The sequence below is a fragment of the Odocoileus virginianus genome, chromosome 2 (genome assembly GCF_023699985.2).
Source record: "Odocoileus virginianus isolate 20LAN1187 ecotype Illinois chromosome 2, Ovbor_1.2, whole genome shotgun sequence".
Taxonomy (NCBI): Eukaryota; Metazoa; Chordata; class Mammalia; order Artiodactyla; family Cervidae; genus Odocoileus; species Odocoileus virginianus.
This window is the reverse complement of record NC_069675.1, coordinates 99143695-99166236: the sequence shown is the minus strand read 5'-3', so window position 1 is coordinate 99166236 and position 22542 is coordinate 99143695. Positions and strand designations below refer to the sequence as shown.

General features: G+C 67.0%; 1 protein-coding gene and 2 long non-coding RNA genes across 5 annotated transcripts; 1 reads left to right on the top strand and 2 right to left on the bottom strand.

Annotated features, from left to right (window-relative positions):
* Positions 1-623: 623 nt before the first annotated feature.
* EGFL7 (EGF like domain multiple 7) lies at positions 624-10295 on the bottom strand. 3 transcript variants are annotated; one of them, XM_020888352.2, is made up of 9 exons: positions 8618-8707; positions 4936-5057; positions 4608-4724; positions 3489-3604; positions 3241-3336; positions 2972-3136; positions 2262-2326; positions 1135-1297; positions 624-942 (listed from the first exon to the last, which is right to left on the bottom strand). In XM_020888352.2, the coding sequence occupies exons 2-9, from the start codon at positions 5013-5015 to the stop codon at positions 920-922; spliced, it is 825 nt and encodes a 274-aa protein (XP_020744011.2). In that variant the 5' UTR covers positions 5016-5057; positions 8618-8707; the 3' UTR covers positions 624-919. The 3 variants fall into 3 exon arrangements, with proteins under 3 accessions (XP_020744011.2, XP_070311660.1, XP_070311672.1); XM_070455559.1 differs by lacking the exon at positions 8618-8707 and adding an exon at positions 7619-7719; XM_070455571.1 differs by lacking the exons at positions 624-942; positions 1135-1297 and adding an exon at positions 10113-10295 and having other exon boundaries at positions 8618-8708.
* LOC139031225 (uncharacterized) lies at positions 6886-20108 on the top strand. Its single transcript, XR_011483644.1, has 2 exons — positions 6886-7038; positions 18531-20108. It is a non-coding gene; the product is annotated as an uncharacterized lncRNA (long non-coding RNA).
* On the bottom strand, positions 19424-22365 carry LOC139031224 (uncharacterized). Its single transcript, XR_011483643.1, has 2 exons — positions 22199-22365; positions 19424-19609 (listed from the first exon to the last, which is right to left on the bottom strand). It is a non-coding gene; the product is annotated as an uncharacterized lncRNA (long non-coding RNA).
* Between the last annotated feature and the right edge of the window lie 177 nt (positions 22366-22542).

Genomic DNA, 22542 nt, shown 5'->3' with positions numbered 1-22542 from the left:
GGCTGCCTCGGGTTCCCATCCTCAAGCTGCCCTCGCCTCCCCCTCCCCCTGACGACTGTGGGAACCCCCCAGCCATCGCCCTGGGCAGTGTTCCTGCTGGGGTTGGGGCCACAGTCATCCTGGAATGTTTTCTTCCACTGGGGGTGGCAGGCATGCCCAGGGGTTGGGCAGGCACTTGGAAAGGAAGCTAAAGATTTGCTCTTTGGCTGCTGGCTGGCGGTGAGGCCAGCTGGTCACCGGGGGAGGCCAGTGTCACCTTCACTGAAACCACCTTCTCCAGCCCCTATTGGAGTGAAAGTGAAAGTTGCTCAGTCGTGTTGACGCTTTGCAACCCAATGGACTATACAGACCATGGAGTTCTCCAGTCCAGGATACCGGAGCGGGGTAGCTGTTCCCTTCTCCAGGGGATCTTCCCAGCCCAGGGATCGAACCCAGGTCTCCCGCACTGCAGGCACATTCTTTACTAGCTGAGCCACAAACTGGAGAGACAGCACCAAGACCCTGTCTCGGGGGGCCGGGGGTGGGGGAGGGCTGTCTGCCTCTCTCCCAGCGCATGCCTATTGGCCTGGGGGAGGCCCGTCAGCTTCAGGACGCTCCCGAGATGCCTTCATGGACACAATGGCTCAAGTCTCATTTTATTCTCACAAAGGACAGGGCTGCCCAGCGAGGGGCGCAGGACCCAGGCCCTGGGCAGGGCGCCTCGTACCGTCCTCGGCCGTGGGCCCACAGGCCCCGAGAGTCGGCCAGGGTGCAGGGGGCTGGCTGGCTGGGGCTGGATTCACACAGGACGACCTTCACCCCGCCTTGCCCTGGGGGAGGGGGGCAATGGGCCCCGGGGCCTCCGTGGTCAGCAGAGGTGGGGCGGGGTGAGGAGAGTCTCTCCGGGCTCTCGGTAGCCAGGACTGGGCAGGTGGGCCTGTCACACCTCCTTCTTGCAAGAACCTGTGGGTGGATGGGGGGTGTGGGTGGGGATGGGGTCAGAGGTCACCGTTTCTCAGCACCTTCCGGCCCAACCAGACCTGCCCACTCAGCCCATGGTGGCCCTGCCCTACACCCTCTGACCTCTGGGTGGGAGCAGGGGTCCTAGGCTGTATGTGTGTGTTGGGGGGAGGTCACGGGGCCCACAGCACTCACAGGAGCCCAGCTGCTCTTCCAGGAAGGATATCTGTTCGCTCAGAGAGTCGATGCGGTCCAGCTGCCGGAGGGAGTGGGCCAGGAGGCTGCCTGGGTCAGGGAGCCCATGCTCCAGGGCGCGCGAGGCCAGGCTGTGCAGTGGGGCCAGCACATGCTGCAGCTTCTGTGGGGTTGGCAAGACCCCGGGGAGCCGGGGGGGGACCCGTGTGACCCTGGGCCAGCCCCTCGCCCTGTCCGTTCCGTAAGGATTTAAGGACAACAGGGTGGCCGTAAGGCACCGCCAACCCTGAGACCCAGGTCCAGCTGCAGGGCCCCGCAGTGTCCACCAGAGGGGGCTGCTATGCCGGGACCACAGGTGACTCACAGGCCTGCCCGGCCAAGGGTCCCCGAAGCCTGGGACCCCCAGTCAGAAGGGCTGAGGGAGGGGAGACAGGGGCCTCTGAGAGGGTCTCAGGTCAAGAACCCTGTGGGGAGGCCTCAGGGCACTCTGTCCCTGAGAGACAAAGGCAGCGGAGGGACTGGACCGAGGTTCTGGCTCGTCTCCGCGGGGTCCCAGACATCGTCCGCGGGGCCTGGTGCCCAGACCACTCCCAGGCTGAGGCCCACTCCCACCCCGGGGAACCCAGCCCGGGTCTCACAGAGCCCTACTCCCAGGCTGAGGCCCACTCCCCACCCCGGGGAACCCAGCCCGGGTCTCACAGGGTCCTACTCCCAGGCTGAGGCCCACTCCCCACCCCGGGGAACCCAGCCCGGGTCTCACAGAGCCCTACTCCCAGGCTGAGGCCCACTCCCCACCCCGGGGAACCCAGCCCGGGTCTCACAGGGTCCTACTCCCAGGCTGAGGCCCACTCCCCACCCCGGGGAACCCAGCCCGGGTCTCACAGGGCCCTACTCCCAGGCTGAGGCCCACTCCCCACCCCGGGGAACCCAGCCCGGGTCTCACAGGGTCCTACTCCCAGGCTGAGGCCCACTCCCCACCCTGGGGAACCCAGCCCGGGTCTCACAGAGCCCTACTCCCAGGCTGAGGCCCACTCCCCACCCCGGGGAACCCAGCCCGGGTCTCACAGAGCCCTACTCCCAGGCTGAGGCCCCCCCGCCCACCCTGGGGCACCCAGCCCGGGCCTCACCTGCTCCAGCACGTCCACCCTTGACTGGAGCCTCTGTACTTCTTCCTTGACCTCACTGTCTGCTCCTGGGGAGGGCAGCTGCGGAGTCAGGGAGCTCCGGCGCCCCGCCCCGCGCCCCCCACCCTGGGCCAGCCTCACAGCCCGATGCAGGTCGGGGGGAGCCTCCCGGCGTGGGCCCTGGCCCTCGGGACCAAGTTCCAGCTCTGGCTGCTGCCCTGCTGAGTCCTGCCCCCACCCCGCTCCAGGCCCTGCCTTCCTCCAGGGCCGCGAGGTGGCCCTGGGACTCATGCCTGCCCGCCTGGGGGCCAGGGTCCCTGATGCCACCGCCATGCTCAGGGTGGTCTGGGCCGACGTCCACGCGCGCTCCGTGCCGGGCTGCTGACGGCGCATTATTACTCACGGTACGAGTTTGAAGTGTCACAGCGCGTACCAAAAGTAATAATGTCCCGTCACCAGCAGGGATGCTGTGTCTCTGGCTGCTCAGTGAAGGGACCCTGGGCAGCGGCGGCTGAGCTAAGGCCCCCCCCACCCCTGTCCCCATGGGAAGCGACCATGCAGGCTGCCTCCAGGACCCCCCCATCACCACCACCCCCCAATCACCTCCAGGACTCCCCATCACCTCCAGGACCTCTCCATCACCACCACCCCCCGGGCCCACCATGCTCACCCCCAGACACAGCGGCAGGAGTGGCATCTAGACGGCACCTTACCTGTCGCAGGGCCTGGGGTCACCCTGGGGGCCCCTCTCTCAGGCAGGCAGACTGCCCCGTCCACAGATGGCCAGTGGCCCTCCCGACACCGGCACCAGTAACTGCCCGCCGTGTTTACACAGTGCTGGGGACAGCCGCCCCCTCCGGCGCGGCACTCGTCCACATCTGCGGGAAAGGGAGTGTCAGGCACGAGCACCCACCCTGAGCCCCCTCAAGACCCCCCCTCGGGGCTGCCAGGACCCGTGGGGTTGGCCGGGTGCCAGCCTCACCTGTCTGGCAGGCGTCGCCCCGCCATCCTGCAGGGCAGTGACAGCGGCCAGGCTGGACACAGCTCCCTCCGTTCTGACATGGTGGCTGGCATATTGCTGTCGGGGTGGGGAGGCCTGTCAGCGACCCAGGAGGGTGCCCGGGGCCCCGCCGCAGGGGCGGGCTGCAGCCAGGGGGTGGGTGCCATGCAGGACCCACTCTTGCTCTGCTGGGCTCCGCTTCCCTGACATGGGGCGCTCCGGGCGCTCACCTGCCCCACAGGCCCCTGGCAGCCCGCCAGTCCGCTTCCAGCCAGGGCAGCAGGCGTAGCGAGGCCGGGTGGGGGCCGGCCCGGGGTGGCGACGGTAGGCGGTCCTGTAGAGGGTCCTGTGGGGTGGGGGGTGGCGGCTCAGAAGGGCCTGTGGCCCTCACGGGGCGGCGGTGGGGGGACAGAGGCTCCGTGCTGACACCAGGTCCCCCCACCCCCGGGGCCTGGCTTCCGCACCCCGTCACCCCACCCGCCTGCCTTCCGGGCTGGCTCCGGCCCCGTGTGGTTCGGGAGCTGCACGAGCGATCTCCCCCAGCATGGACAAGGTCAGTGGGTGTGCCCCCAGAGGGTCTCTCCCCCTGGGGAGGGCACCTCAGGGTCACCGCCCGAGCCGCCTCCCTGCCCCCAGCTGCTGTGTGGAGCGGGACGCCCAGGCTTGGTGGAGCCCAGCGAAACCTGGGGTAGAGCAGATAGAGGTGGTGCCTCGGGGAGAGTGTCCTATTCTGGGGGGGGGTTGCCTAGGCCTTGAGGGAAAGGGGCTTCCCACCCTGTCCCCGTTCCCCACCAGAGGTCCTTAAGAACCTCACGGGAAATAGAATCTTTCCCAACCACATCACATCCCCAAAGCAAAGAACAAGAGATTCCACCTCCTGCCCGCCAGCCCATGCTGGTTCAGACTGGGACATGCTGGGTCTTGCAGGAGGGAAGGATCTCCATCTGTAACTGTTGTGGGGCTACCAAGGGGAGGGGGTGCCCCCTGGGGCTCAGAGGGCAAGACCAGGAAGAGGCAGGTTTCAGGGAGCCAAGTGGGAAAAATCTCGCAGCCAACGATGCTGGGGGTGGGTGGGAGTGTCCCCAAAGCGGAGGGGAGCAGACAAGGTGGCGGACCCCTCTACAATGAGGGTGGGGGCGCCAACGCACCGGCCACCCCTGGAGTGGCTGGTTCTCGCAGCCACGGCAGTCACTTCCTGAGTCTGGGGCCGCCCAGGTTACACATGACTCCAGCACACACTCGGACCTGGCCTCCACAAGGCCCTTCACTGCTCGGGGCCTCGGCCTCCCTCCGGGGGCCCTGCCGGTCCCAGGGCTCGCGTGTGGTGGGCGGGGGGTGTGGGGGCTCACCGGTAGGTGCTGCAGGCTCGGTGCCCATCGCAGGTGGTGAGGAAGGGCTGGTATACACGCTGCACGAAAGACTCGGACACAGGGCCCCGGGGAGCCCCGACGACACACACCCTGCGTCTGTGGGGGGCGCGGACGGGGCCAGGGCGTCAGCAGGGGCTCCCAGGGCTGGGACCCTCCAGCTCCGCAGCCCAGGGGAGCCAGGGACCCAGGCAGGGGGTTCTCCAACAGCACCTCAGCAGGGCCCGCAGGGAAACGCCAGCCCGCAGGACACTGGGGGCTGCCCCCGGGCTCCTGGCTGCACACCCCGTGGCCCCGAGCCCCGGCTCACCCAGGCCGGTAGACGTGCTCCGTGCCGCCTGCTGCCAGGACCAGGAACCAGAGCGGAAGCAGCTCCTGGGAGCCCCACATGGCCCGAGTTTCCAGGTGGAATGGCCTTCTCCTCGAGGTGGCCTGGAGCACAGGGCGCAGCCATGTGAAGTCCTTCTGCAGGGCCGCCCTCGAGCCGGCACCACGGGGGAGACGGTCCCCTCGGCTCGGACGCCTGCCCGGCTCACCCGCTTGTTGAGACCTCTCGCCGCAGCAGGGGAACCCCCACGGCCAGTGCCAGCTCCCCTCCCCCCGCCCTCCTGAATAAGGAGGCTGGCCCTCACCAGCCACACACAGCCCACCCTCGGGCCACAGAAGGGCCAGGACATCCGGGGTCTAGAAATGGAAGCTGACGCCCTCGCCTGGGGAGAGACGCGCCTGGACCCTGCTGGGCTCGGTCAAGTTCACCCGGGAAGGGGGAGCCAAGGGGGGACCAGCCCTCCCTCCCCTGGCTGGGCTTGTGCCCCAAACCCTGGTCTGTACATGGGGCGTCCATGGCAGGCCTGAAACTGACCCTAGCTGGCTTGGCCCTGGCAGCCTTCGGGGACCTCACGTGCCAGGCCTGGGGGCCTGGGGGTGTAGGTGCCCGGCAGGCAGGAGGTCCTCCTTGGAGTGGGGCCGGGGCCTGCCCTTGGGAGGGGTCCCGCCTATGCTGGGGCCTGAACCGGCGGTGCAAACCGCCTCCAGAGCTCCCAGGACAGCGGCTGCATCGGCCCGGATGGTGGGGGGTTGGAGCAGCACCCGCCTGCCAGTGGAGCCGATCACATCCCGGTCCTGGCAGTGGGTGGGAGTCAGGGAGGCCAGAGAGCAATTTCTGGGGTGAAAGCCGAGCCCAGAACTAAGGTCCCCGAGTGACAAGCCAAGGGGACTGGAGCGGGGCTGCCGTCGCTGTGTGCAGCCACGGGTCTGGGAGCGCTCTGCTCCCCTGCTCCGGCGCCCCATCTGAGGTCCCCCCAGGGTCCCCGGAAGGAGCCGAGCCTGTGTGTGTGCGGGGGGCGGGCAGCAGCCTCCGGGTACAGTCGCCTCCCTCCCTGGAACCCAGTTTCCTCCGGCTCTGACGGTCAGTCCCATAGACAGGGACCACCACGAGCATCGCCGAGCCCTGTATCCACACTGGGATTCAGCTGGGCGCTCGGTCCAGGCCTTCACCCGCTGCACCACCCGGCCCTAGAGCTGCACAAGGGTCCTTCCTGCGAGCCACCCCCCCCATTCTCTGTGGGGGGCCCGAGAGGGGAGGGCTGGCTGGCCGAGCAGGCAGAGGCTGCAGCTGGCAACTGAGGTGCTGGATCTAGTTTGGGGACGGCAGGGGATGGCTGCTTCCTGGCAGTTTCTGGGCTGGGGTATATCCTGCAGTCAGGTGGCTCAGGGGATGAACTCTGCAGGGGGGCACCCTGTTAGGGACACACTCGGGGGCCTGGCACTCCCGGCAAGAATTGAAATGAGGGGGGACAGGTGGCCCTGGGAGTGGGCCCCGGGAAGGCAGAGGCGGGCCGGTGGGCTGGCAGCGCCAGGCAAGGGGCCTCCCAGCGTTGGCAGACCCTGAGGTCACCCACACCTCGTGCACATGTACTTGTCCCCCACAAACACCCACCCAGCACCTCCGCTACTGATGGAAAACTCGTTAGGAAGGAAGTGTTTTTTCAAAGGAGAGACTGGATTTTTGAAAGTCATGCTTTTCTCCTAGCCCGGAGGAAGCGGCTGGCCCTGGCCTCCTGCACTGGGGGCCAGCAGTCTGGTTTCCCTTTGCAGTTACAGCCCCACGGGGAGGGGAGGGGAGCGGAGCCAGGGCAGGCAGGCGGCAGGGCAGGGGGACCTGCGCTGCCTCCAGGATGACAAGCAATACTGCTCCATCCCCTCTGAGGGTCTGCAGGAGCCTGCCCCCAACCTGCCCTGAGGCGCGGGTGCGGGGGGCGCGCTGCACCGCGCAGCCGCCACCCCCGCGAAGACTGAGTCCGCAGAGCAAGGGGCCTGACTCGACTGCAGGGCGGTAACCCTGGGTCCCCCATTCCACCGTGTGGGGTGCTCTGGACGTCAGGACCGGGGGTGGTGGATGCGGAGACGAGAGGTGAGATGCCTCCCTGGGGGTGCGCCCTCTCCACCGCTCACCCCACGCCTCCCCTTCCCCCCTGCACCGTGGGGAGCGGGAGCGACAGTGAAGTGACCCCCTCCGGCCACCGCGGGGTACAGCTGGCCTTCGTTGCGGGGTCCCGGGCCCGCGAGGCTCCGGGCCAAACCCTGGGGGAGCCGCAGGGTCCGGATAGGGGGATAAGGGGCCGCGGCGTCCCCCACCCCGCCCAGGGAACCCCCTCACCCCGTGGCCGGGCCCGGGTCACCCGTCACCAGCAGGGGGCGCCCTTTGCCAAGGCCGCTGGGCCCATTCTCCAGACCTGGGGGCCGGGCTGGGGGTCGGTGCCCGCGGGGCAGAGCCCGGCGCTCTGGGCCCGCTCACCTCCGGGCTCCCTGCGGTCGCTCCGCGTCGCACCCCTCCGCCCCACCCCTCGCGCCCCCAGCTCCGCGAGAGGCCAGGGCCCCCGCCTTCCCGGCCCCAGCCCCCCACCTGGACCCCAGCCCGAACTGTGAGCAGACCCCCAGGCCGCGACGCTCCCCGCGCCCCCAACCGGGCACCCCGCTCCCTCCGCACTCACCGCCCAATCCGGGGCGCGCACGCGCCGCTGCCGCCACCGCGCCAAGGGGCCCGGGCCCCGCCCGCCCGCCGGCCCCGGCCCCGCCCCGCCCGGCCCGCCCCGGCCCGCCCCGAGCCCCGGGTGGGCGCGGAACTCCCCGCCCGCCCCCATTGCGCAGGTTGGGAAACTGAGGCTCCGCGGCAAACGGCGCCCCCGGGGCCGGGCAGTGAGTCAGCTAGAACCGGGGCTCCTGACGCACAGCCCGCCCCCGATCGCTGCCGCCCCTCCCAGCCCGCTCCACGGGACGCAGGGCTGAGGCTGCGGCCAGGTGCCCTGAGGCAAGAGCCCACGCGGGCCGCGGGTAGCTAGCTCTCCACCCCCTCAGGCCGAGCAACTACTCCCGGGGATGGCCATCGCAACCGGGGGGTCAGGTCCCCAGGGGCTGGCTGAAGGCGACGGCTGCTCCGCAGCCGCACGTGGGGTGAACGGCAGTGACCCCCAGGGGCAGAGACGTCTAGAGATGGGGGTGGGGAGATGGGGGTGGCGGCCTCAGCAGCGCCCTACTGGCTCCTAGGTGTGCGCTGAGCCTGGCTTCTGGCCACTGTGCCAGGTTAGGGGCCCTGCGGGTCTTCCACCGGGCTCTGCCTTTGTTCAGGACAGTTGGGACCACCCTCGAGTGCGCCTCAGGCCCCCGAGGAGTCCCCTGACTGCATGGTCACTGCGGGGGCTCCCAGGCCCATCCCCTCTCCTGTCCAGGCCCCTTTGCACGTTTGCAACGTGGGCTGAAGCAGCCCCGGGTGGTGCAGTGGGCAGCAGGGCCCACCGTGCGGCTGGCACAGTGGGGACCAGGTGTGGGGCGGCCGGCCCTCCTGGCAACTCTGTCGTTTGTGCACCGGGCTTATCACAGCCCTCCCTGGGCCTGCCCGTCTCAGCAGTGTCTCCCTGGAACCCGAACCCTGGCCCTGTTTACCTAAGTGCCCAGGCGGGGCCAGGCCCCCTGCTGCTGCCCAGGGCACTCACCTGGGGAAGGGGGCTCCCTCATGCCCCAGACGCTGGTGGCAGCTGCTCTTCTGGGTGGTGGGGGCCGCCCGTGCCTTCCTGGTGCCGGGGTCTGTGGGTCAGACACATAGCCTTGATCATCCTGACATGCCAGGGCAAGTGGGGGGACGGGCCAGCCTCCGTGCCGCTGAGGGCCCTCAGCCTGCACTTGGCCTGCAGACCCCCACCCTCGGATGGCCACTCAGCTCTGCCCACACCCTTGGCCTGGGTGTGTTCGTTGCAGGGGGGTCCTGAGACCCCCAGACAGAAAGTTTCTCTGCACAGCCCGGGGTGCTGGGTGGGCGTCCTGTGGGTACAGGGGGAGGGGGCCTTCGGGCAGAGCCAGCAGCTCCAGGGCATCCGGTTCAGGCCTCCCTTGGTGCCCAGGAGGAGAAGGAAGAGGCCGGAGGTGGCTGGACGGGAGCCCCTTCCTGGACCAGGGGGCCCGGAAGCCCCTGGAAGATGCTCTGAGGGCGGCTGGGGAAGCCGCTGCTGGAATGCTAGGATGGTTAAAGGGTGGGGGGGGGGCGCCCTGCCACTGGAGGGGTCTCTTCCCCCCAACCCCAGCAGGCGGTCCCAGGCAGTAAAGAGTTCCGGGCCAGGCCTGGGGGGACTGAGGGGAAAGCTGCCCTGCTCCGTCCCCTGCCCCCATCCAGCCCCTGAGGCTGGTCACTTGACCCTTTGACCTCCTGCCTGAGCCAAAAAGGGGAGGCCTGGAGCGCTGGATGGGCTGGTCCTTGCTCGGCTGCTAAGCTGGGTGGTGGGTTAGCCTCTGCGCTCTCCGCTGGAACGTGGATGCTCGTCATACAGATGGCTGGGGAGGACAGGGAGGGGCCGGGGGTCCCTGTGCTCCCTTGGGGACCTATGCTGCTCTGGTAGGAGGCTCCTGTAGGGTGCCAGGGGGACCCCCCGAATGCCCACACTGTGCCCTACCAAGTGGTCCCTCTCCCCGACCCCCAGCCAGCCCCACACGGCCCATCCTGGCTGCAGACTTGGCTTTGGGGTTCCTGTCTCCCCTCTGGTGCCCATCCCCGACACCCTTGGGGTGTTTGCCCACCCGTGGGGGATGCCCTTGGGACACACAGGTCCCAAAGAAGAGGGGTCAGTGGGGCAGGGCCGGGGGGGGGTGCTGCTGCCGACCCCAGGGGCTTCCCCGGGAGAGCAGGGCGGCCCAGGAGGGGGTCTGGTGGCAGGGTCACCGCTGCACCAGCTCCCCTTCCACAGGTCACGGAGCTGCTGGGCCACCCAGCGCCGAGTATGGGGGTGGAGCAGGCCAGGTTGGAGTCCAGACCGGGCCGCCCCTGTGGGTGCCCTTGGCCAAGGTGAGGATGGCACCAGTAGGGGTGATGATGAGGTGGCCCCGGAGCGGAGAGCCCCCGGTGCTCAGCCCACAGGTGCCCGCGGTCAGCGGAGCCTGCTGAGGGCACTCGCCCCGTCCTGCCTGCGCCCTGTCCCTGCAGGGCTGCCCCTGCCGTACCTGCTGCTGCCCGCGCCCTGGCTCAGCCATGGCCACCTCTGCTGCCTCCCTGGGCCAGGGGTGGGCCCTGCCGCCCCTCGCCCGCCGCCTCGAGGCGCCTCTGGAGGCCGCCCGCCTGTCCAGTCTGCTCGAGCCTGCTCCTGGGCCATGGGGACAGCTGCCTCGGGGCAGGGAGGCTCCTCCCGGGACGAGGAAGGGCGGCTTTTTATGCTCCGTCCCGTGTAAATCGGGATTGGGATGGGCCCTTCCCGGCCGGACTTCCTGTGTGTGCTGCCCGCTGATAACGGGATCTGTCAGCGAACAAACAGGAGGCTGAGGGGGGCTGGGGGGCCGGCCGGGAGGCTGGGGCAGGGCTGGGGGAGCTGCTCCCCGGGGACTTCAGGGTCTAATCCTGAAGCAGCCGCAGACTTTGCTGGGGCCTGCCTGGTGACTCTGGGGCCCGACGGCCCCCACGTGTGATGGACATGCCTGGCACCCAGCGCCCTCCCGAGGCCAGGGTCTCACCAGACTGGCGGGGCCATGGGAGTGTGGCCCCGCAGACGGCCTGTCTGTCCTGTGACTCCTGGGCCCTCGGACGTGTGTGCCGGGGCCCGGGGCTGGGAGCAGCCACGGTGGGCTTGGGATGGGTGAGGGAGCTGGGGGGTCTGAGAACAGCCTGTTCTCTGGGTTCCTGGTGCCCTGAGTGGCTTTGGTGAGGGGAGACAGGGAGGGCAGACATCAGCCCAGAGCCTTCTCTAGGAATGGGGCAGTGAGCTCCTTGCTCCAGGGGTGAAAGTCCCCTGGTCCCACTTCTGTGGCCTTCACTAAGGCAGGGCTAGAGGTGTTCCCTGGCCCCCTCGGCCTCCTGAGGCCGGGGATGGCGTTGTGGGGGGAGTGCAGGAGCCTCTAGGTGGCCACAGAGGGTGCTCCCTTGGGCGCTCCAGGTGCTCCAGCCCCCAGGCCAGACCCTCAGGTCCCTCCTTCCGGCAGTGCACCAGTGGCTGTGATGCTGGCTGGGCGGGTGCCTCGGAGGACCCGAGCAGCGACCGGGGACACACCTGGCTGAGGGCCCCGGGTGAGCAGGGCCCCCCAGCCCGCCATCCTCGGATCTCAGTGCTGCCCGGGGCTCAGCACTCACCTACCCACAGTCCAGGACACCCTCATTGCCCTGGCCTTGAGCCCCTCTCTCAGCCCTCCCTCCCTCCACCCCACCCAGCTTGACGTCCTGGTCAAGAAGGGAGCCAGGACAGATCGGGACATTCCCCCGGAGTGCTGAGAGCAGGAGGGAACCTGCTCACCCTTATTGGGGGGGGGGGGGGTCTTGGCGGTCAGCCCGGACTGCTCTCTCCCCGCTCCCCTGGGAGGGTGTCCTGTGGGCCCAGCTGTGGTCAGCACAGGACCTTCGTGTCTCCTGGCCTCAGTTTCCCCATCTGTTACAGGGGGTCCGGTGAGATGCCAGCCAGTGGGGTGGCTGCGACTGCAGAGGAGGGGCTGGCCCCTAAGCAATGCGGGCCAGGTCTGGGGGGCTCACCCCCATCTCTTCCCTGCCAGCCCCCCGTGGCCTGCTCTCGCCCCTGGCTCTCTCACCCAAGGGCCCAGCTGCCCAGAAGCGCCGTGTGTCCTGCTGAGTGTACTAGGGGCCAAGTCAGGCTTTGCCCGCACCCAGAAGGTGGCCCAGACCCCAACGCCGACCCAGCCCAAGGCCCAGGGTCAGCTCGTGCCCCTGGGCGGGAGAAACAGTGGATGTCAGGGCCAGCTGGGCTCGGCCCCATCTGCATAAGGATGGGAAGACTGAGGCCCAAGGGGGAAAGAGGCTCACCCCGGGTGAGCAGGGCCCCCCAGTTCCTCCTGTGCACCCACCCCAGGGGGCAGACCTAGTCCTGCCAGGGAATGGGCTGAGGTTGCAAGCAGCTAATTAGCCAACTTGTGAAATAGTTAATGGGACCCTTCCCTCTGAAACATGGGAAAGATTAGGGAATTTTCTGGAAGGGCGCCCAGAGCACACAGACTGAATGGTGGGTTGAAAGATGGAATTACAGGCAGGAGGTGGGGGTCCTCTGTGCCCCAGTCTGCCCGGACCACTGGTTCTGGGACCCCCACTGCTCCGGGGCCCCCTCCCGACTAGCTCTGCCCTGCTGCAGCTCCGACAGGGCCCCGCCTGGCAGCCAGCCTGGCCCGGCCCGTGGCCTCAAACCCCTCTGCACCCAAATCTCAGGTCCTAGAGCCTCAGAGGCAGATGCCGGAGATGGGCTGAGGTCCCGCCCTGCCCCGGGCAGGTCGGGGACAGGCAGGGGCTACATGGAGGGTGGGCTGGGTACCGGCAGAGGGTGAGGATGGCGCTGGCTGACACCCCGTCGGACTCCAGGAGGGTCCTGGGCACCTGCAGGGGGTCGGGGTGCCTCCTGCCCCATGGGTGTCCTCTCCCGGGGGCTGGGACGGGAGAAGCTCACTCTGTGTTCTAGTCTAGGCGACTCCAGGCCAGGCCCACCCCCATCCTCAAGGAGGCCCCCTGCCTGCCCCCCCATGGCGTCTGCAGGGTCAGCGAGAGCACCACCACAGCGGGATCAGCTGGGGAAGGAGTTGGTGCCACCCTGAGGGTCTGGCCCGTGGCCCCTACCCACCCCAAGGCCCAGCACAGAGGTGATCACCTGGTGGGATCGGCCTCTCACTACCAGGCGGCTCAGAGGCCTGGGCCCAGGGCAGAGCCCCAGTGGGGTCGGAAAACTGGCGCGTTCCCAGCTCCCGTGACCGGAGCCTCGGCCCATGCTGGCCTCAGTTTCCCCATCCGCTCCCCGGTCTGTAGGCACGATGGTCCAGCGGCCTCCCAGCCCGCCTGCAGGCATCCTGGGGCTGATGGGAACTGAGTCGGGCCTCCTTACCTTCCCAGAGCGCACTGGTCAGGCCGGGGGCGTGGTGGGGGCGGCCAGGGCCTCCCGGTCCTGCTGGCACCCTCCCGGGAGCCCTCGATGCCAGGCTTCTGGCCTCGGCAGGCTCAGGAGCAGACGGACTGAGCCCCTGGCAGAGGGCCGCACGGGCATTTGGGGCGGCTCGAGGGGCGCTGGGTGCAGCATGTGAGCCAGGCTGCAGGAGGGGAGGAACGGTACACGGGGCAGGGGAGAGCGGGGCTTCCTGTTTATCCCCCGCGGTGGCCCCTGGCCTCGGGGACAGGATGGCTCTGTCAGCCAGATTCCCGCCAGATGCAGCTGACCCTTCATCCAGGCGTGCGCCTGGTCCAGTGACCCATCCCCGGCAGGACTGGAAGGGAGCTCATGTTTCCCTAGGCCTAGTGTGCTGTGTACAGACTTGGATCGGGTCCCAAAGGGAACGGGAGGTCGCATGGGGAGAACAGGGGTCTGTCTGGCATCCAGGGGTCTTCAGCTCTACCCAGGCCCCCCCCCGACTCCTGCTTCACACCTCTTAGCGAGCGCTGTGTGCAGTGCTCATGCCTAACCCTTGAGCTGCTGCAGCTGAGGCTTGCCAAGGAGAGATGATCCCCTAGGCTCAGCCGGCGGGAAACAGAAGCTCTGAATGCGGAGCCCAGGGCTGCCTGGGCAGCGGGAGACCCTCGGGGCACCTTGGTCCCTTCTCCTTGCTGCTCCGTGGTCTTCCTCACCGGGGACTCCTCACGCAGCCATCATGGCCTTTCTGCTGCTCATGTCCTGCCTCCCGACCCCGACCTCGGGTCCTGGTGGGTCCCCAGGGGCTCTGCCACTGCCCCGTCCTGGTCACCATTCCTGGAGGGTCCGCAGGGGCTGTGCCCCGTCCTGGTCGCCATGCTCCCTTGGAGAGTCCCTGGTTGCAGGACAGGCATGAAGGCCACCCCCGGCCGCCGTGCGGAGCGCTCCAGACTCCCCACAGCCTAGTCAGCACTTGCGGCCGTCCGCTGTTCTGTCTCAGCCATTCTGATGAAGGTGCAGGAGTATCGCTGTGCTGATGTTTCTTTACTATAGGAATACGAAGGCAGTCTCATGTTTTGAACAACAGGTCTCCTCCCTGGGGAAGGACTCATATCATAGAGGAGACCCCCCCCGGAGTGGGGTGAGAGCTGGGCAGGGGGCACCCGGGCAGCAGGCAGGGCAGCTCCGAGGCAGCTGGGCTGCGGGCCTCTGTTTCTCTGAGCCGTCTGTGAAGGGCAGCCACCAGTGCTCTGGCCAGTGGAGAGAGGAGAGACCACATGGGCAGTGAGCGTGGGGGTCCCCCAGGGTGGGCGGCACGTTCCAAGCTCCCAGGGCCGCCAGGAAATGCTTGTCTCTAGAGCCGTTGGCCAGGTGGGGGTCACGGTGCTGACTGTGGCCAGGGGGTGGGGTCTGGGTCCTGCCCGGAAGCTGGCAGGTGGGCAGTGGAGGTCACGGCTGACCCCGGAAGGAGGCTTACTGAGCAGGGGGACCCCAGGAGAGAGCCTGACCCTCACCCGGCACTGCAGTTGGGCCCTAACCCGCAGGTCCTTGGCCCTCAGCCCACGGCCCAGACGCATCCCGGGGCCTGGCTTTGCCGGGAGCCCAGGCTGCCCCAGCCCCACAGGGCTCCCTGCCCCCATCGTGAGGGGTTGAGGAAAGGGGGTTGAGCTCCCTGCCTGGAGCCCCGCAGAGAAGCCCCACTCACGATCAGGCTGCAGTTTGCCAAGCCTGATGGATAGGCTGGCCGTTAACCTGGGGGGAGAAAACACTTTATCTCCCGGGACGACGGAAAGGGAAGTTCCAGAGAACCGATGTGTGTGCTGGGGGGGCGGGGGGCAGGTCAGTGGAGGTGGGTTACGGCTCAGCACCCGCGTCTGGGCCATGCCGTCCCCTCCCCACCCGGCCCGCTCTGGGAGCACTGGGCGCCAGGCTCACCGAGACCTTCAGGGAGCAGAGTGGTGAGCCGGACCCCGGGGCCTGTTGGGGCCGTGCTGAGGGCACGTGGCTTGGGTGGGCTGTCTCGCCCACCCTACGGGGCTGCCACCGCTGCCTGACCCCATCTGTGCAGGAGGAAGGGCCCCTTGGGATGGTGAAGACCGTCCCCGGCAAGATTGACCTTGAACCGGGAGCTGCAGCCCTCCCCAGGCCTCCACACGGGGCGGGCCTCGGGCACAGTGTCCAGACCACCCGTCCTCCCAGCCGTCTGGGGGAGAGGGGCTGGGAGCGGCGGGGCTCCCCTCCCCAGGGAGACCGGGTCGCCAGGAGAGTCTGCCATCTCCACAGGGCAGCCGCAGGCTCTGGGAAGGTCAGGGAGGTTAGAGGCTGGAAGTTGCCTTGCCTCAGTTTCCCTGCTTGTCAGAGCAGGGCCTGGGGAGCCCTGCGGGGGGAATCTGGGGATCCCGAAATGCGGTCACGGTGGACAGTTGTTCCTGAGCCCTTTCTGGGGGAGGGGTGGAGCTGCCCACAGCGTCCACCAGGTTCTCAAAGGGGTCTGTGCCCCCCACGTGCAGCCCCCTATGGGCAGCTCTGAGGTCCCTCCAGCCTCCACGGTCCAGGCTGTTCGGTCCCAGGCTGCCTGTGAGCATTGGATTTTAATATCCTTAAAAATGCACATCTCCTGCAATTAGCGGGCAGATTCTTTACCACTAGTTTCACAGAGCAGGGTGTGGGGGGAGGCCAGCTCTGCTGCCTGGCCAGGCCAGAAATCTCTGTTTCCTCTCGGCCAGGAAACAGGAAGTGAGTGTGCAGGGGAGATTGGGGGCCAGGCTCCGAGAACAATAGAACCCCCCTCCGGAGGGGAAGGGGAACTGCGTCAAGGGGCCGGGTGGGGGCCGCCTGACCTCTCCCCTGCAGTGCTCGGCCCAGGCGTAAATTTAGTCTCGGTTCTTTTCCTGGTGAGAAGATGCCCCGTGCTAGGGGGAGGGGGTGCACAGCCCGCCTCGGCCTCCAGGTGCAGGGCTCCCGGGATCTTAGGGACTATCTGGGTAACCTGAGGCCCAGAGAGGAGCAGGGCCTGGCCTGGGGACTGTGGGACGTGGGGGTGGGGCAGCTCAGCTGTCCTGATGGGGCTGCAGGTAGCTGGAGAGGCCCACGGGTGCGTGGGCAGAGAGCCTCACCAGGCCAGGGGACAAGAGTGGCTCCCCTGGCCCCTGGCAGGTGACTCTGCTCCAAACAAGCAGGCTGTGTCCTGAGAGCCATATGGCCTTAGCCAGAGCTCCAGGCTGGGCCAGGGCTCAGCGAGAACCAAGGGCCAGCCAGTGGTTTCTTTTTATCATAGAACAGCTGTAGTGAGATGTAATTCACATGTTCCATAAGCCAGCCTCTTCAAGTCTGCAATTCTATAGCTTCTAGTACAGATGCTGAGCCAAGTGACCATCACCAGCTTCGATTTTAGAATGTTTTCAGCACCCTAACGAAGCCTGCCTCCTTCTGCCATCTATTCCCTGACCATATGCTCCCCGCCCCCAAGCCCTGCACAACCGCCCACCTGCTTCCCGTCCCTCTGGATTTGCCTGTTCTGGACGCTTCCTACAGCTGTGGTCCTACGACGCGGGGGCTTGTGTGCGTGGCTTCTTGCACTCATTAGTGTTTGAGGTTCACGCATGTTGCCCCCGGAGTTGGCGCTTCATGCCTTTCTATGGCTGTGTGACGTTCCGTTGTGTGGATGGACACGTGTTACCTGTTCCTCAGCCGATGGGCCTGTGGGCGTCTGTGAGCACGTGTGTGCGGGTTTTTGTGTGGACTTGAACTTCTCTCAGGAATGTTCCTGGGAGTGGGACTTCTGGGCCGCGTGGTCACCCCGTGTGGTCCCTTGAGGAGCTGGTGGTGCCTGGCCACACGCCCCGCTCACCCCGGGATGGCTGGAGGGGCTGCTCCCCGATGGACCCTGGGGCGGAGTGGGAAACGCACACGTGGCACCCAGACTTTGTAGCGTTTTCTGGGCTGAGCTTGACGCTGAGCCACGGCCCCTTGCGGCTCGCGGCCTGCGGGCCCTTCCCTCCCTGCCGACCGCCGGCCAGGAGTTGCAGCAGACTCCACAGGAGCCTGTACTCTGCTGGGTGGGCTGGACTCAGCCCCAGGAGCCCCTGGGAGCCACAGGGGGTCCCCAGCAGTCACCTCGGTGCCTGGGAAGCTCCTGCAGGCCTGGCCCCATTCTCACTGCCCTGGCCCCAGTTCGGGAACACGGGACCAGAACCAGGAAGGCTGGGCTCCCACCAGCTTGGGGAGCGAAGCAGTGCTGGGGTCTGACCTGGGCCGCATGTTCAGGATCCACCTCCGGGGTCCGGGGTCTTCTCCAGGCCCCAGTGTCCTCCACAGCAATGATCGGGGCACTCAGGACCCCTCAGCTAAAGCAGGTTTCCTGCTTGGCCCCACTGCCCCCAGGAGCGAGCTGAGGCCCCCAGAGGCCGCCTGGTGCCTGGTAGAGCTGGGTTAGGATACAGGCGCCCGAGCCTCTGCCCCTCCCCCGCCGCTCCCGCCCCCTCCCCAGGTCCAGGATCCCAGGGGCCCCAGGTGAGCCGTGCTCTGGATATCCTGATCCTATGAGTCCCCACCAAGGCCCTGCGCTGGGGCAATGCCCTTCCTACTGGCACCGAGTGTGACCTCTGAAGGGGGCCCTGCGCCCTTTCCTGGGGAGGCCCCTCCCCAGGCCCGGCAGGCACCCAGGTGCGAGAGTCACCCCGCTAGAGTCCTGGCTCCTCTGCCTCGGCCACCGGCCCAGCCCAGATGACGCCAGCTAGACTCTCAGCCAGGATGTGTGTCCCCGAGCCCCCAGCCCCCTCCCCAGCACCACCAGGCCCGCCTGGGGATCGCAGCTTCCGGAGCCAACCCGGCTCTGGACAATGGCCGGAAATGCCGGGCTCAGGCCACGGGCCAGGCCAGCCACTGGAGCCCTGGGAGAGGCTGGTGGCGGCTCCGCACGAGCCCCAGGCCCCCTCCCTGGGGCTTGCTGTCTCGAGGGGTGGCTGTGTACAGCTGCCCATGGGGCTGGGCTATCGAGGATTCAGGAGGTGGGTGCAGGTGGCCGTGGCACCCAGGGCCCACCTCCACCCAGGCTTCGGGGAGTTATGCCCGCCTCCACCCTCCACGCACGAGTCCCAGCTCCAGGCCCCGCTGTGTTCATGGGGCAAAGCGCAGAGGGCTCCGGATTGCCCCCGGGCATTCCCGAATGCTGCCTCCGATGGCTTATTGGGTCTGACTCAGGAGGCACAGGCGCCCCAACCCTCTTCCCATTCGGCTGCCCCACCGTTTAAAGGAACAACATCCCAAAGCAAAAGAGCCACCTCCCCTCTCTGGGCTGATCCCCGGAGCCTGTGGGCCGAGCTGCGGAGGGACAGAGGGACACGGCTCGGGGGAGGCGAGGAGACACCCACCCCCACTCTCCTGCCCCACCCCCACGCTCTGTAGCCAGAGAGGATGTGACTTCTCCAGAGGCCTGTGGCTGGGGCAGGACGGGAAGGGCCCTCTGGGCCCAGCATTGCTTATTTATACTGCATTTTATGATTCTAAAATGAAAATCAATCTGTGTGTGTGTGTCGTCCAGCCCATGAAGTAATAAGTGCTCGTTTGGAAAGAACTGGTTGGATCAGATTCCCAAAAGCATGAAAGAGAAAGTGCCGCACCTCCATCCCATCTCACCACCTGGGGTCGGGGTGGGCCTGCCACAGCCCCTGCCCCTTAAGGCGGAGGGCGCCCCGGGTCCGTGCACCCTCGAGGTCAGCTCTGCCCAGCCTCAGTGACTTCACGACCCCCAGGAAGAGGCACACTGGTAAAGATGGATTGTTTTTAGCACAGCTTTGGGTTCATGGCAACGTTGGGAGGAAGGTCCGGAGAATTCCCACAGACCCCCCCCCACCTCCTCGAGTGCAGCCACCCCCACCATCCGCACCCCTTGACAATGTGCTCGTTACAGGGGTGAGCTGACACTGACCTCCGTCCGGAGTCCACTCTGCGGCCCACCAGGAACACACACATCTTGGTGTGGTGTGTTCCCTGGATTTGCACAGGGGTGTCAAGATGTGTGTCCATCACGTGGACTCACGTGGGCAGCCTCACGGCCCTAAGTGCCCTCTGAGATGCACATATTTTATGTGGGCGCATTCATGATTTTGGTGGCTGTAATCCCCATCGCAATGGGCCAAGCGGCCACCCATCCCTTGACGCACCCCCCCCTCCGTGGTCACTGTGGTCACCATGCCCTCAGCCGGCCTCTGCCACCCTGGAAATGCACAGCAGTGCCCAGAGCTCAGCTCGAGGCTTCAGAGATGGCATGAGCTGTGAGTGGGTGCACGGCGTCCCTGCCTGGGGCTGAGTGGACCACAGTCCAGAGCAAGTACATTTTTGAAGATGGAGCCCGTTGCAGCTCAGAAAGTAAGCATAGAATTCCCTCCAGCCATCCCCCTCCGAGGCGTGTACACCAAGAAGCTGCGAACAGGCCATCATCATCATTATTCTTCACGATAACCGAAAGCGGGAGCAACCTGGGTGTCCAGCACTGACGAATGGCGCATGGGTGACACCCACGGTCCAGCTGCTCGGTGAAACAGTGTTCAGCCAACGAGGGATGAAGCAGATGCCATGACCGCACGGACGGGCCTTGGAAACGTGATGCTGAGCGAAGGCCTAGGACAAGAGCGGTGTGATTCTATTAGTAGGAAATGCCCCACACGGGCACATCTGTTCAGACGGAAACCCAGCGGTGGGGACAGGGAATGGGGATGATTGGTTAACAGATACAGAATTTCAGATTGGGAGGGTGAAAAGTCTCTGGGGACAGACAGGCTGCACGAACTGTGAACGTGATTCATCCCACCGCGTTGTACACTTGAAAACGGTGAAGATGGCAGAAGCCCTGTTCTATACATGTTGCTGTCATTGTGCTCAGGGGCTCGGCTGTGGCCGACTCTTGGCGACCCCACGGACGGTAGCCCACCAGGCTCCCCTGTCAATGGGATCTTCCGGGCAAGGATACTGGAGTGGGCTGCCATGCCCTCCTCCAGGGCATCTTCCCGACTCGGGGATTGGACCCGAATCTCCCATGTCTCCTGCCTCGGCAGGAGGATTCTTTACCACTGAGCCACCCGGGAAGCCGTATAGAATTAATAAAATATATCCAAGCTCACTGAATTGTACATGTGGAGTGGGTGTGCTGAGTGGTATGTCAACCATATCTCAAGACAGCCCTTTAAGGAAAAGCAGAGATGCCCCAGATCTGAGTGTTTCCTGAGCAGGTAGCCGAGTTTCTGCCCACCAGGCCCTGCTACCCACCCCGCAAGGCAGGGGGTCGTGTCTTAGGGAGCCACGGGGGGCCGCTGGGGAGGCAGCCCGGAGGGGTCCAACTCTCAGTTCTGGAAACAGACACGCGGCCCAGCCTTCCCGGTCACCCACCACCCCCTTACACTGGGGCGAGTGGTCCTCAGCCAAGGGCAGCCTCTGGGCTCCAGCGGGTGGGAGAGGCCCCTGCGGGGGCCGGTGCAGCCCTTCTCAGCTCAGCTCACCAGCTCTCTGTGGGACGGAGACCCCTGAGCGTGCGGGCCCCTGGGGGTGGGGTGATGGCCCCTCTCTGCCTGCCGTCGGGTCGCTTAAGGACAGGGCTGGTTTGGAGCCAGGCTGAGCCAGGCCCACGCTTCCCTGGGGCCTCAGGCACAGGAGAGGGCAGTGTCTGCCCCTGAGGGGGCCTGAGCCCGCCCAGGCCCCCGCAGCCGCCCTGGCGGACCGCTCCCCCCTTCCCCACCGCCCGGAGCTGAGCCAGCAGAGCGCGGGGCCTGGAGGGGACCTGGCAGGAAGGAAGCCTGGTCAGCTCAGTTCAGATTCCCAGCTGGTCCTGGGGCCCCTGCCCCCTGGGGGCCTCAAATTCCCCCAGACCCTGGACCAGGGAGCCAGGGGCTGCGAGGAGGTGGAGGGGAGGGAGGCCACCGCCAGGCGCCCAGGCTTCTCACCCTGGCAGGAAGGGCTGACCGGAGCTGGGGACAAAAGGCGGACGTGCAGACAGCCATGTGCACCCTTATCAGGGTCCGCACTCGCCAGCCCGGCCTGGGCGGAAACGCTCCTCCGAGCCCGCCTTCCTGCCGTGGCCGGGCCCTGTGCAGGCTCAGGGAGGGGGCGGGGGCGGCGGCCTGGGGGGCCACCTGGCCAGGGGTCTGGACTGTCACTTGAGTTCCACGGTGGCATTATTCACTTAATGTCAAAGTTGGAGTTCTCCCCCTCTGTCAGATGAGGCACCTGAGACCCAGAGCAGCAGTGATGGGGTGGGGGGCCAGGCACCCCAGAGGCCTGCATGGCCACTTGCCAGCCGGGGCGAGGAGGGTACCGCGCGGGCAGGGTGGGACGGACCCGGCGGAGCACGCCCGTCACAGCCGCACGGGCCCTTAGGAGCCGCTCGCTTTAGCTCATGTGTCAGAAGTGCGTCTTGATGCACAAACGTGGCGGTGGCTGCGGGCAGGGAGTGTGGGGGCTCTGTGGGTTTCCTACCAGGAAACAGTTGTGAGGAGGGCATCCTCTCCCCTCACCCAACCCTGGCGGGGGAGCAGGCACGTGTGCTCCGTTTTATAGAAGTGGTCCCACTGCCTGAGTGCCCTCCGTCCACCCCTGCAGTCCCTGCCCCCAGAGCCCAGGCCCCAGCTGCCCTCTGCTGGGCAAGGCTGGGCTGCAGGGAGCCCCCCCACATCCTCCCCGCTCCAGGGGCAGACTCGCAGGACCCTGGGCGGGCGGGGGTGGGGGCCCCACACCAGCCATGTGGGCGGCCCTTCATGCCCACCCCCTGCCCATCCGTGTGGCCTGAGATCCCGCCTGGGGGCTGCCCCGCTGTGAGGAGGGGGTGGCCAGGGCGCAGGGTGGGCCCTGTGCTGGTGACAGGGCTGGGCAGCTCTCCCAGCAGGGCTCTGACATTTGCTCCATCGCCGGCAAGCCCACGGGACTGGCTCTCCCAGCCCAGGGAGGACACGGGGCAGCGGGGACTCTGGGGAGCACAGCCAGCTCTCTGGGGTGGTCAGCACTGGGGGCAAACTGTCCCCCCATATTAACCCCCAAGTCAGGGTGACTCTACCTCAGCTACTGAGCCCAAGGTCGGGGGTGAGGACCGCTCTGCCCCTCCCCCCAACACGCCAGCTGAGGCCTCGGTGACCCCAGGCCCGAGGCTCTGCCCTGCAGACTTTGGTCGGGTCCCTCTGGAGCGGCATCTCTGTAAAACGGGCAGGGGTCTCCCCCGCTTACCCCCTGCTTCCTCGGGCTGAGGCCTATCATGCCCAGGGCTTCCACCTCCGTGAACCGTGGTTGGCTTGATCATTCCCGGGTCCCAGTTGAAGAGAAGGAGGCACAGAGAAAGGAGTGGTTCTCAGCCCTGGTACCCAGGGAACCCTTGCAAGTCCCCTGGCGCGGGGGGGGGGGGGGGGGGGGGGGCGCCTGCTGACCCCTAGGTCAGGGCCTGGGAAGCCGGGACTTTGAGAACTCCCCCGGGGGGCCAGGGTGAGGCCGGGGTGGGGGCCCCTGTCTTGGGTGGAACAGTCCCTGGGGATGGGGCACCCCGAGAGACAAACTGCCGGGAATAGCCGGGGAGC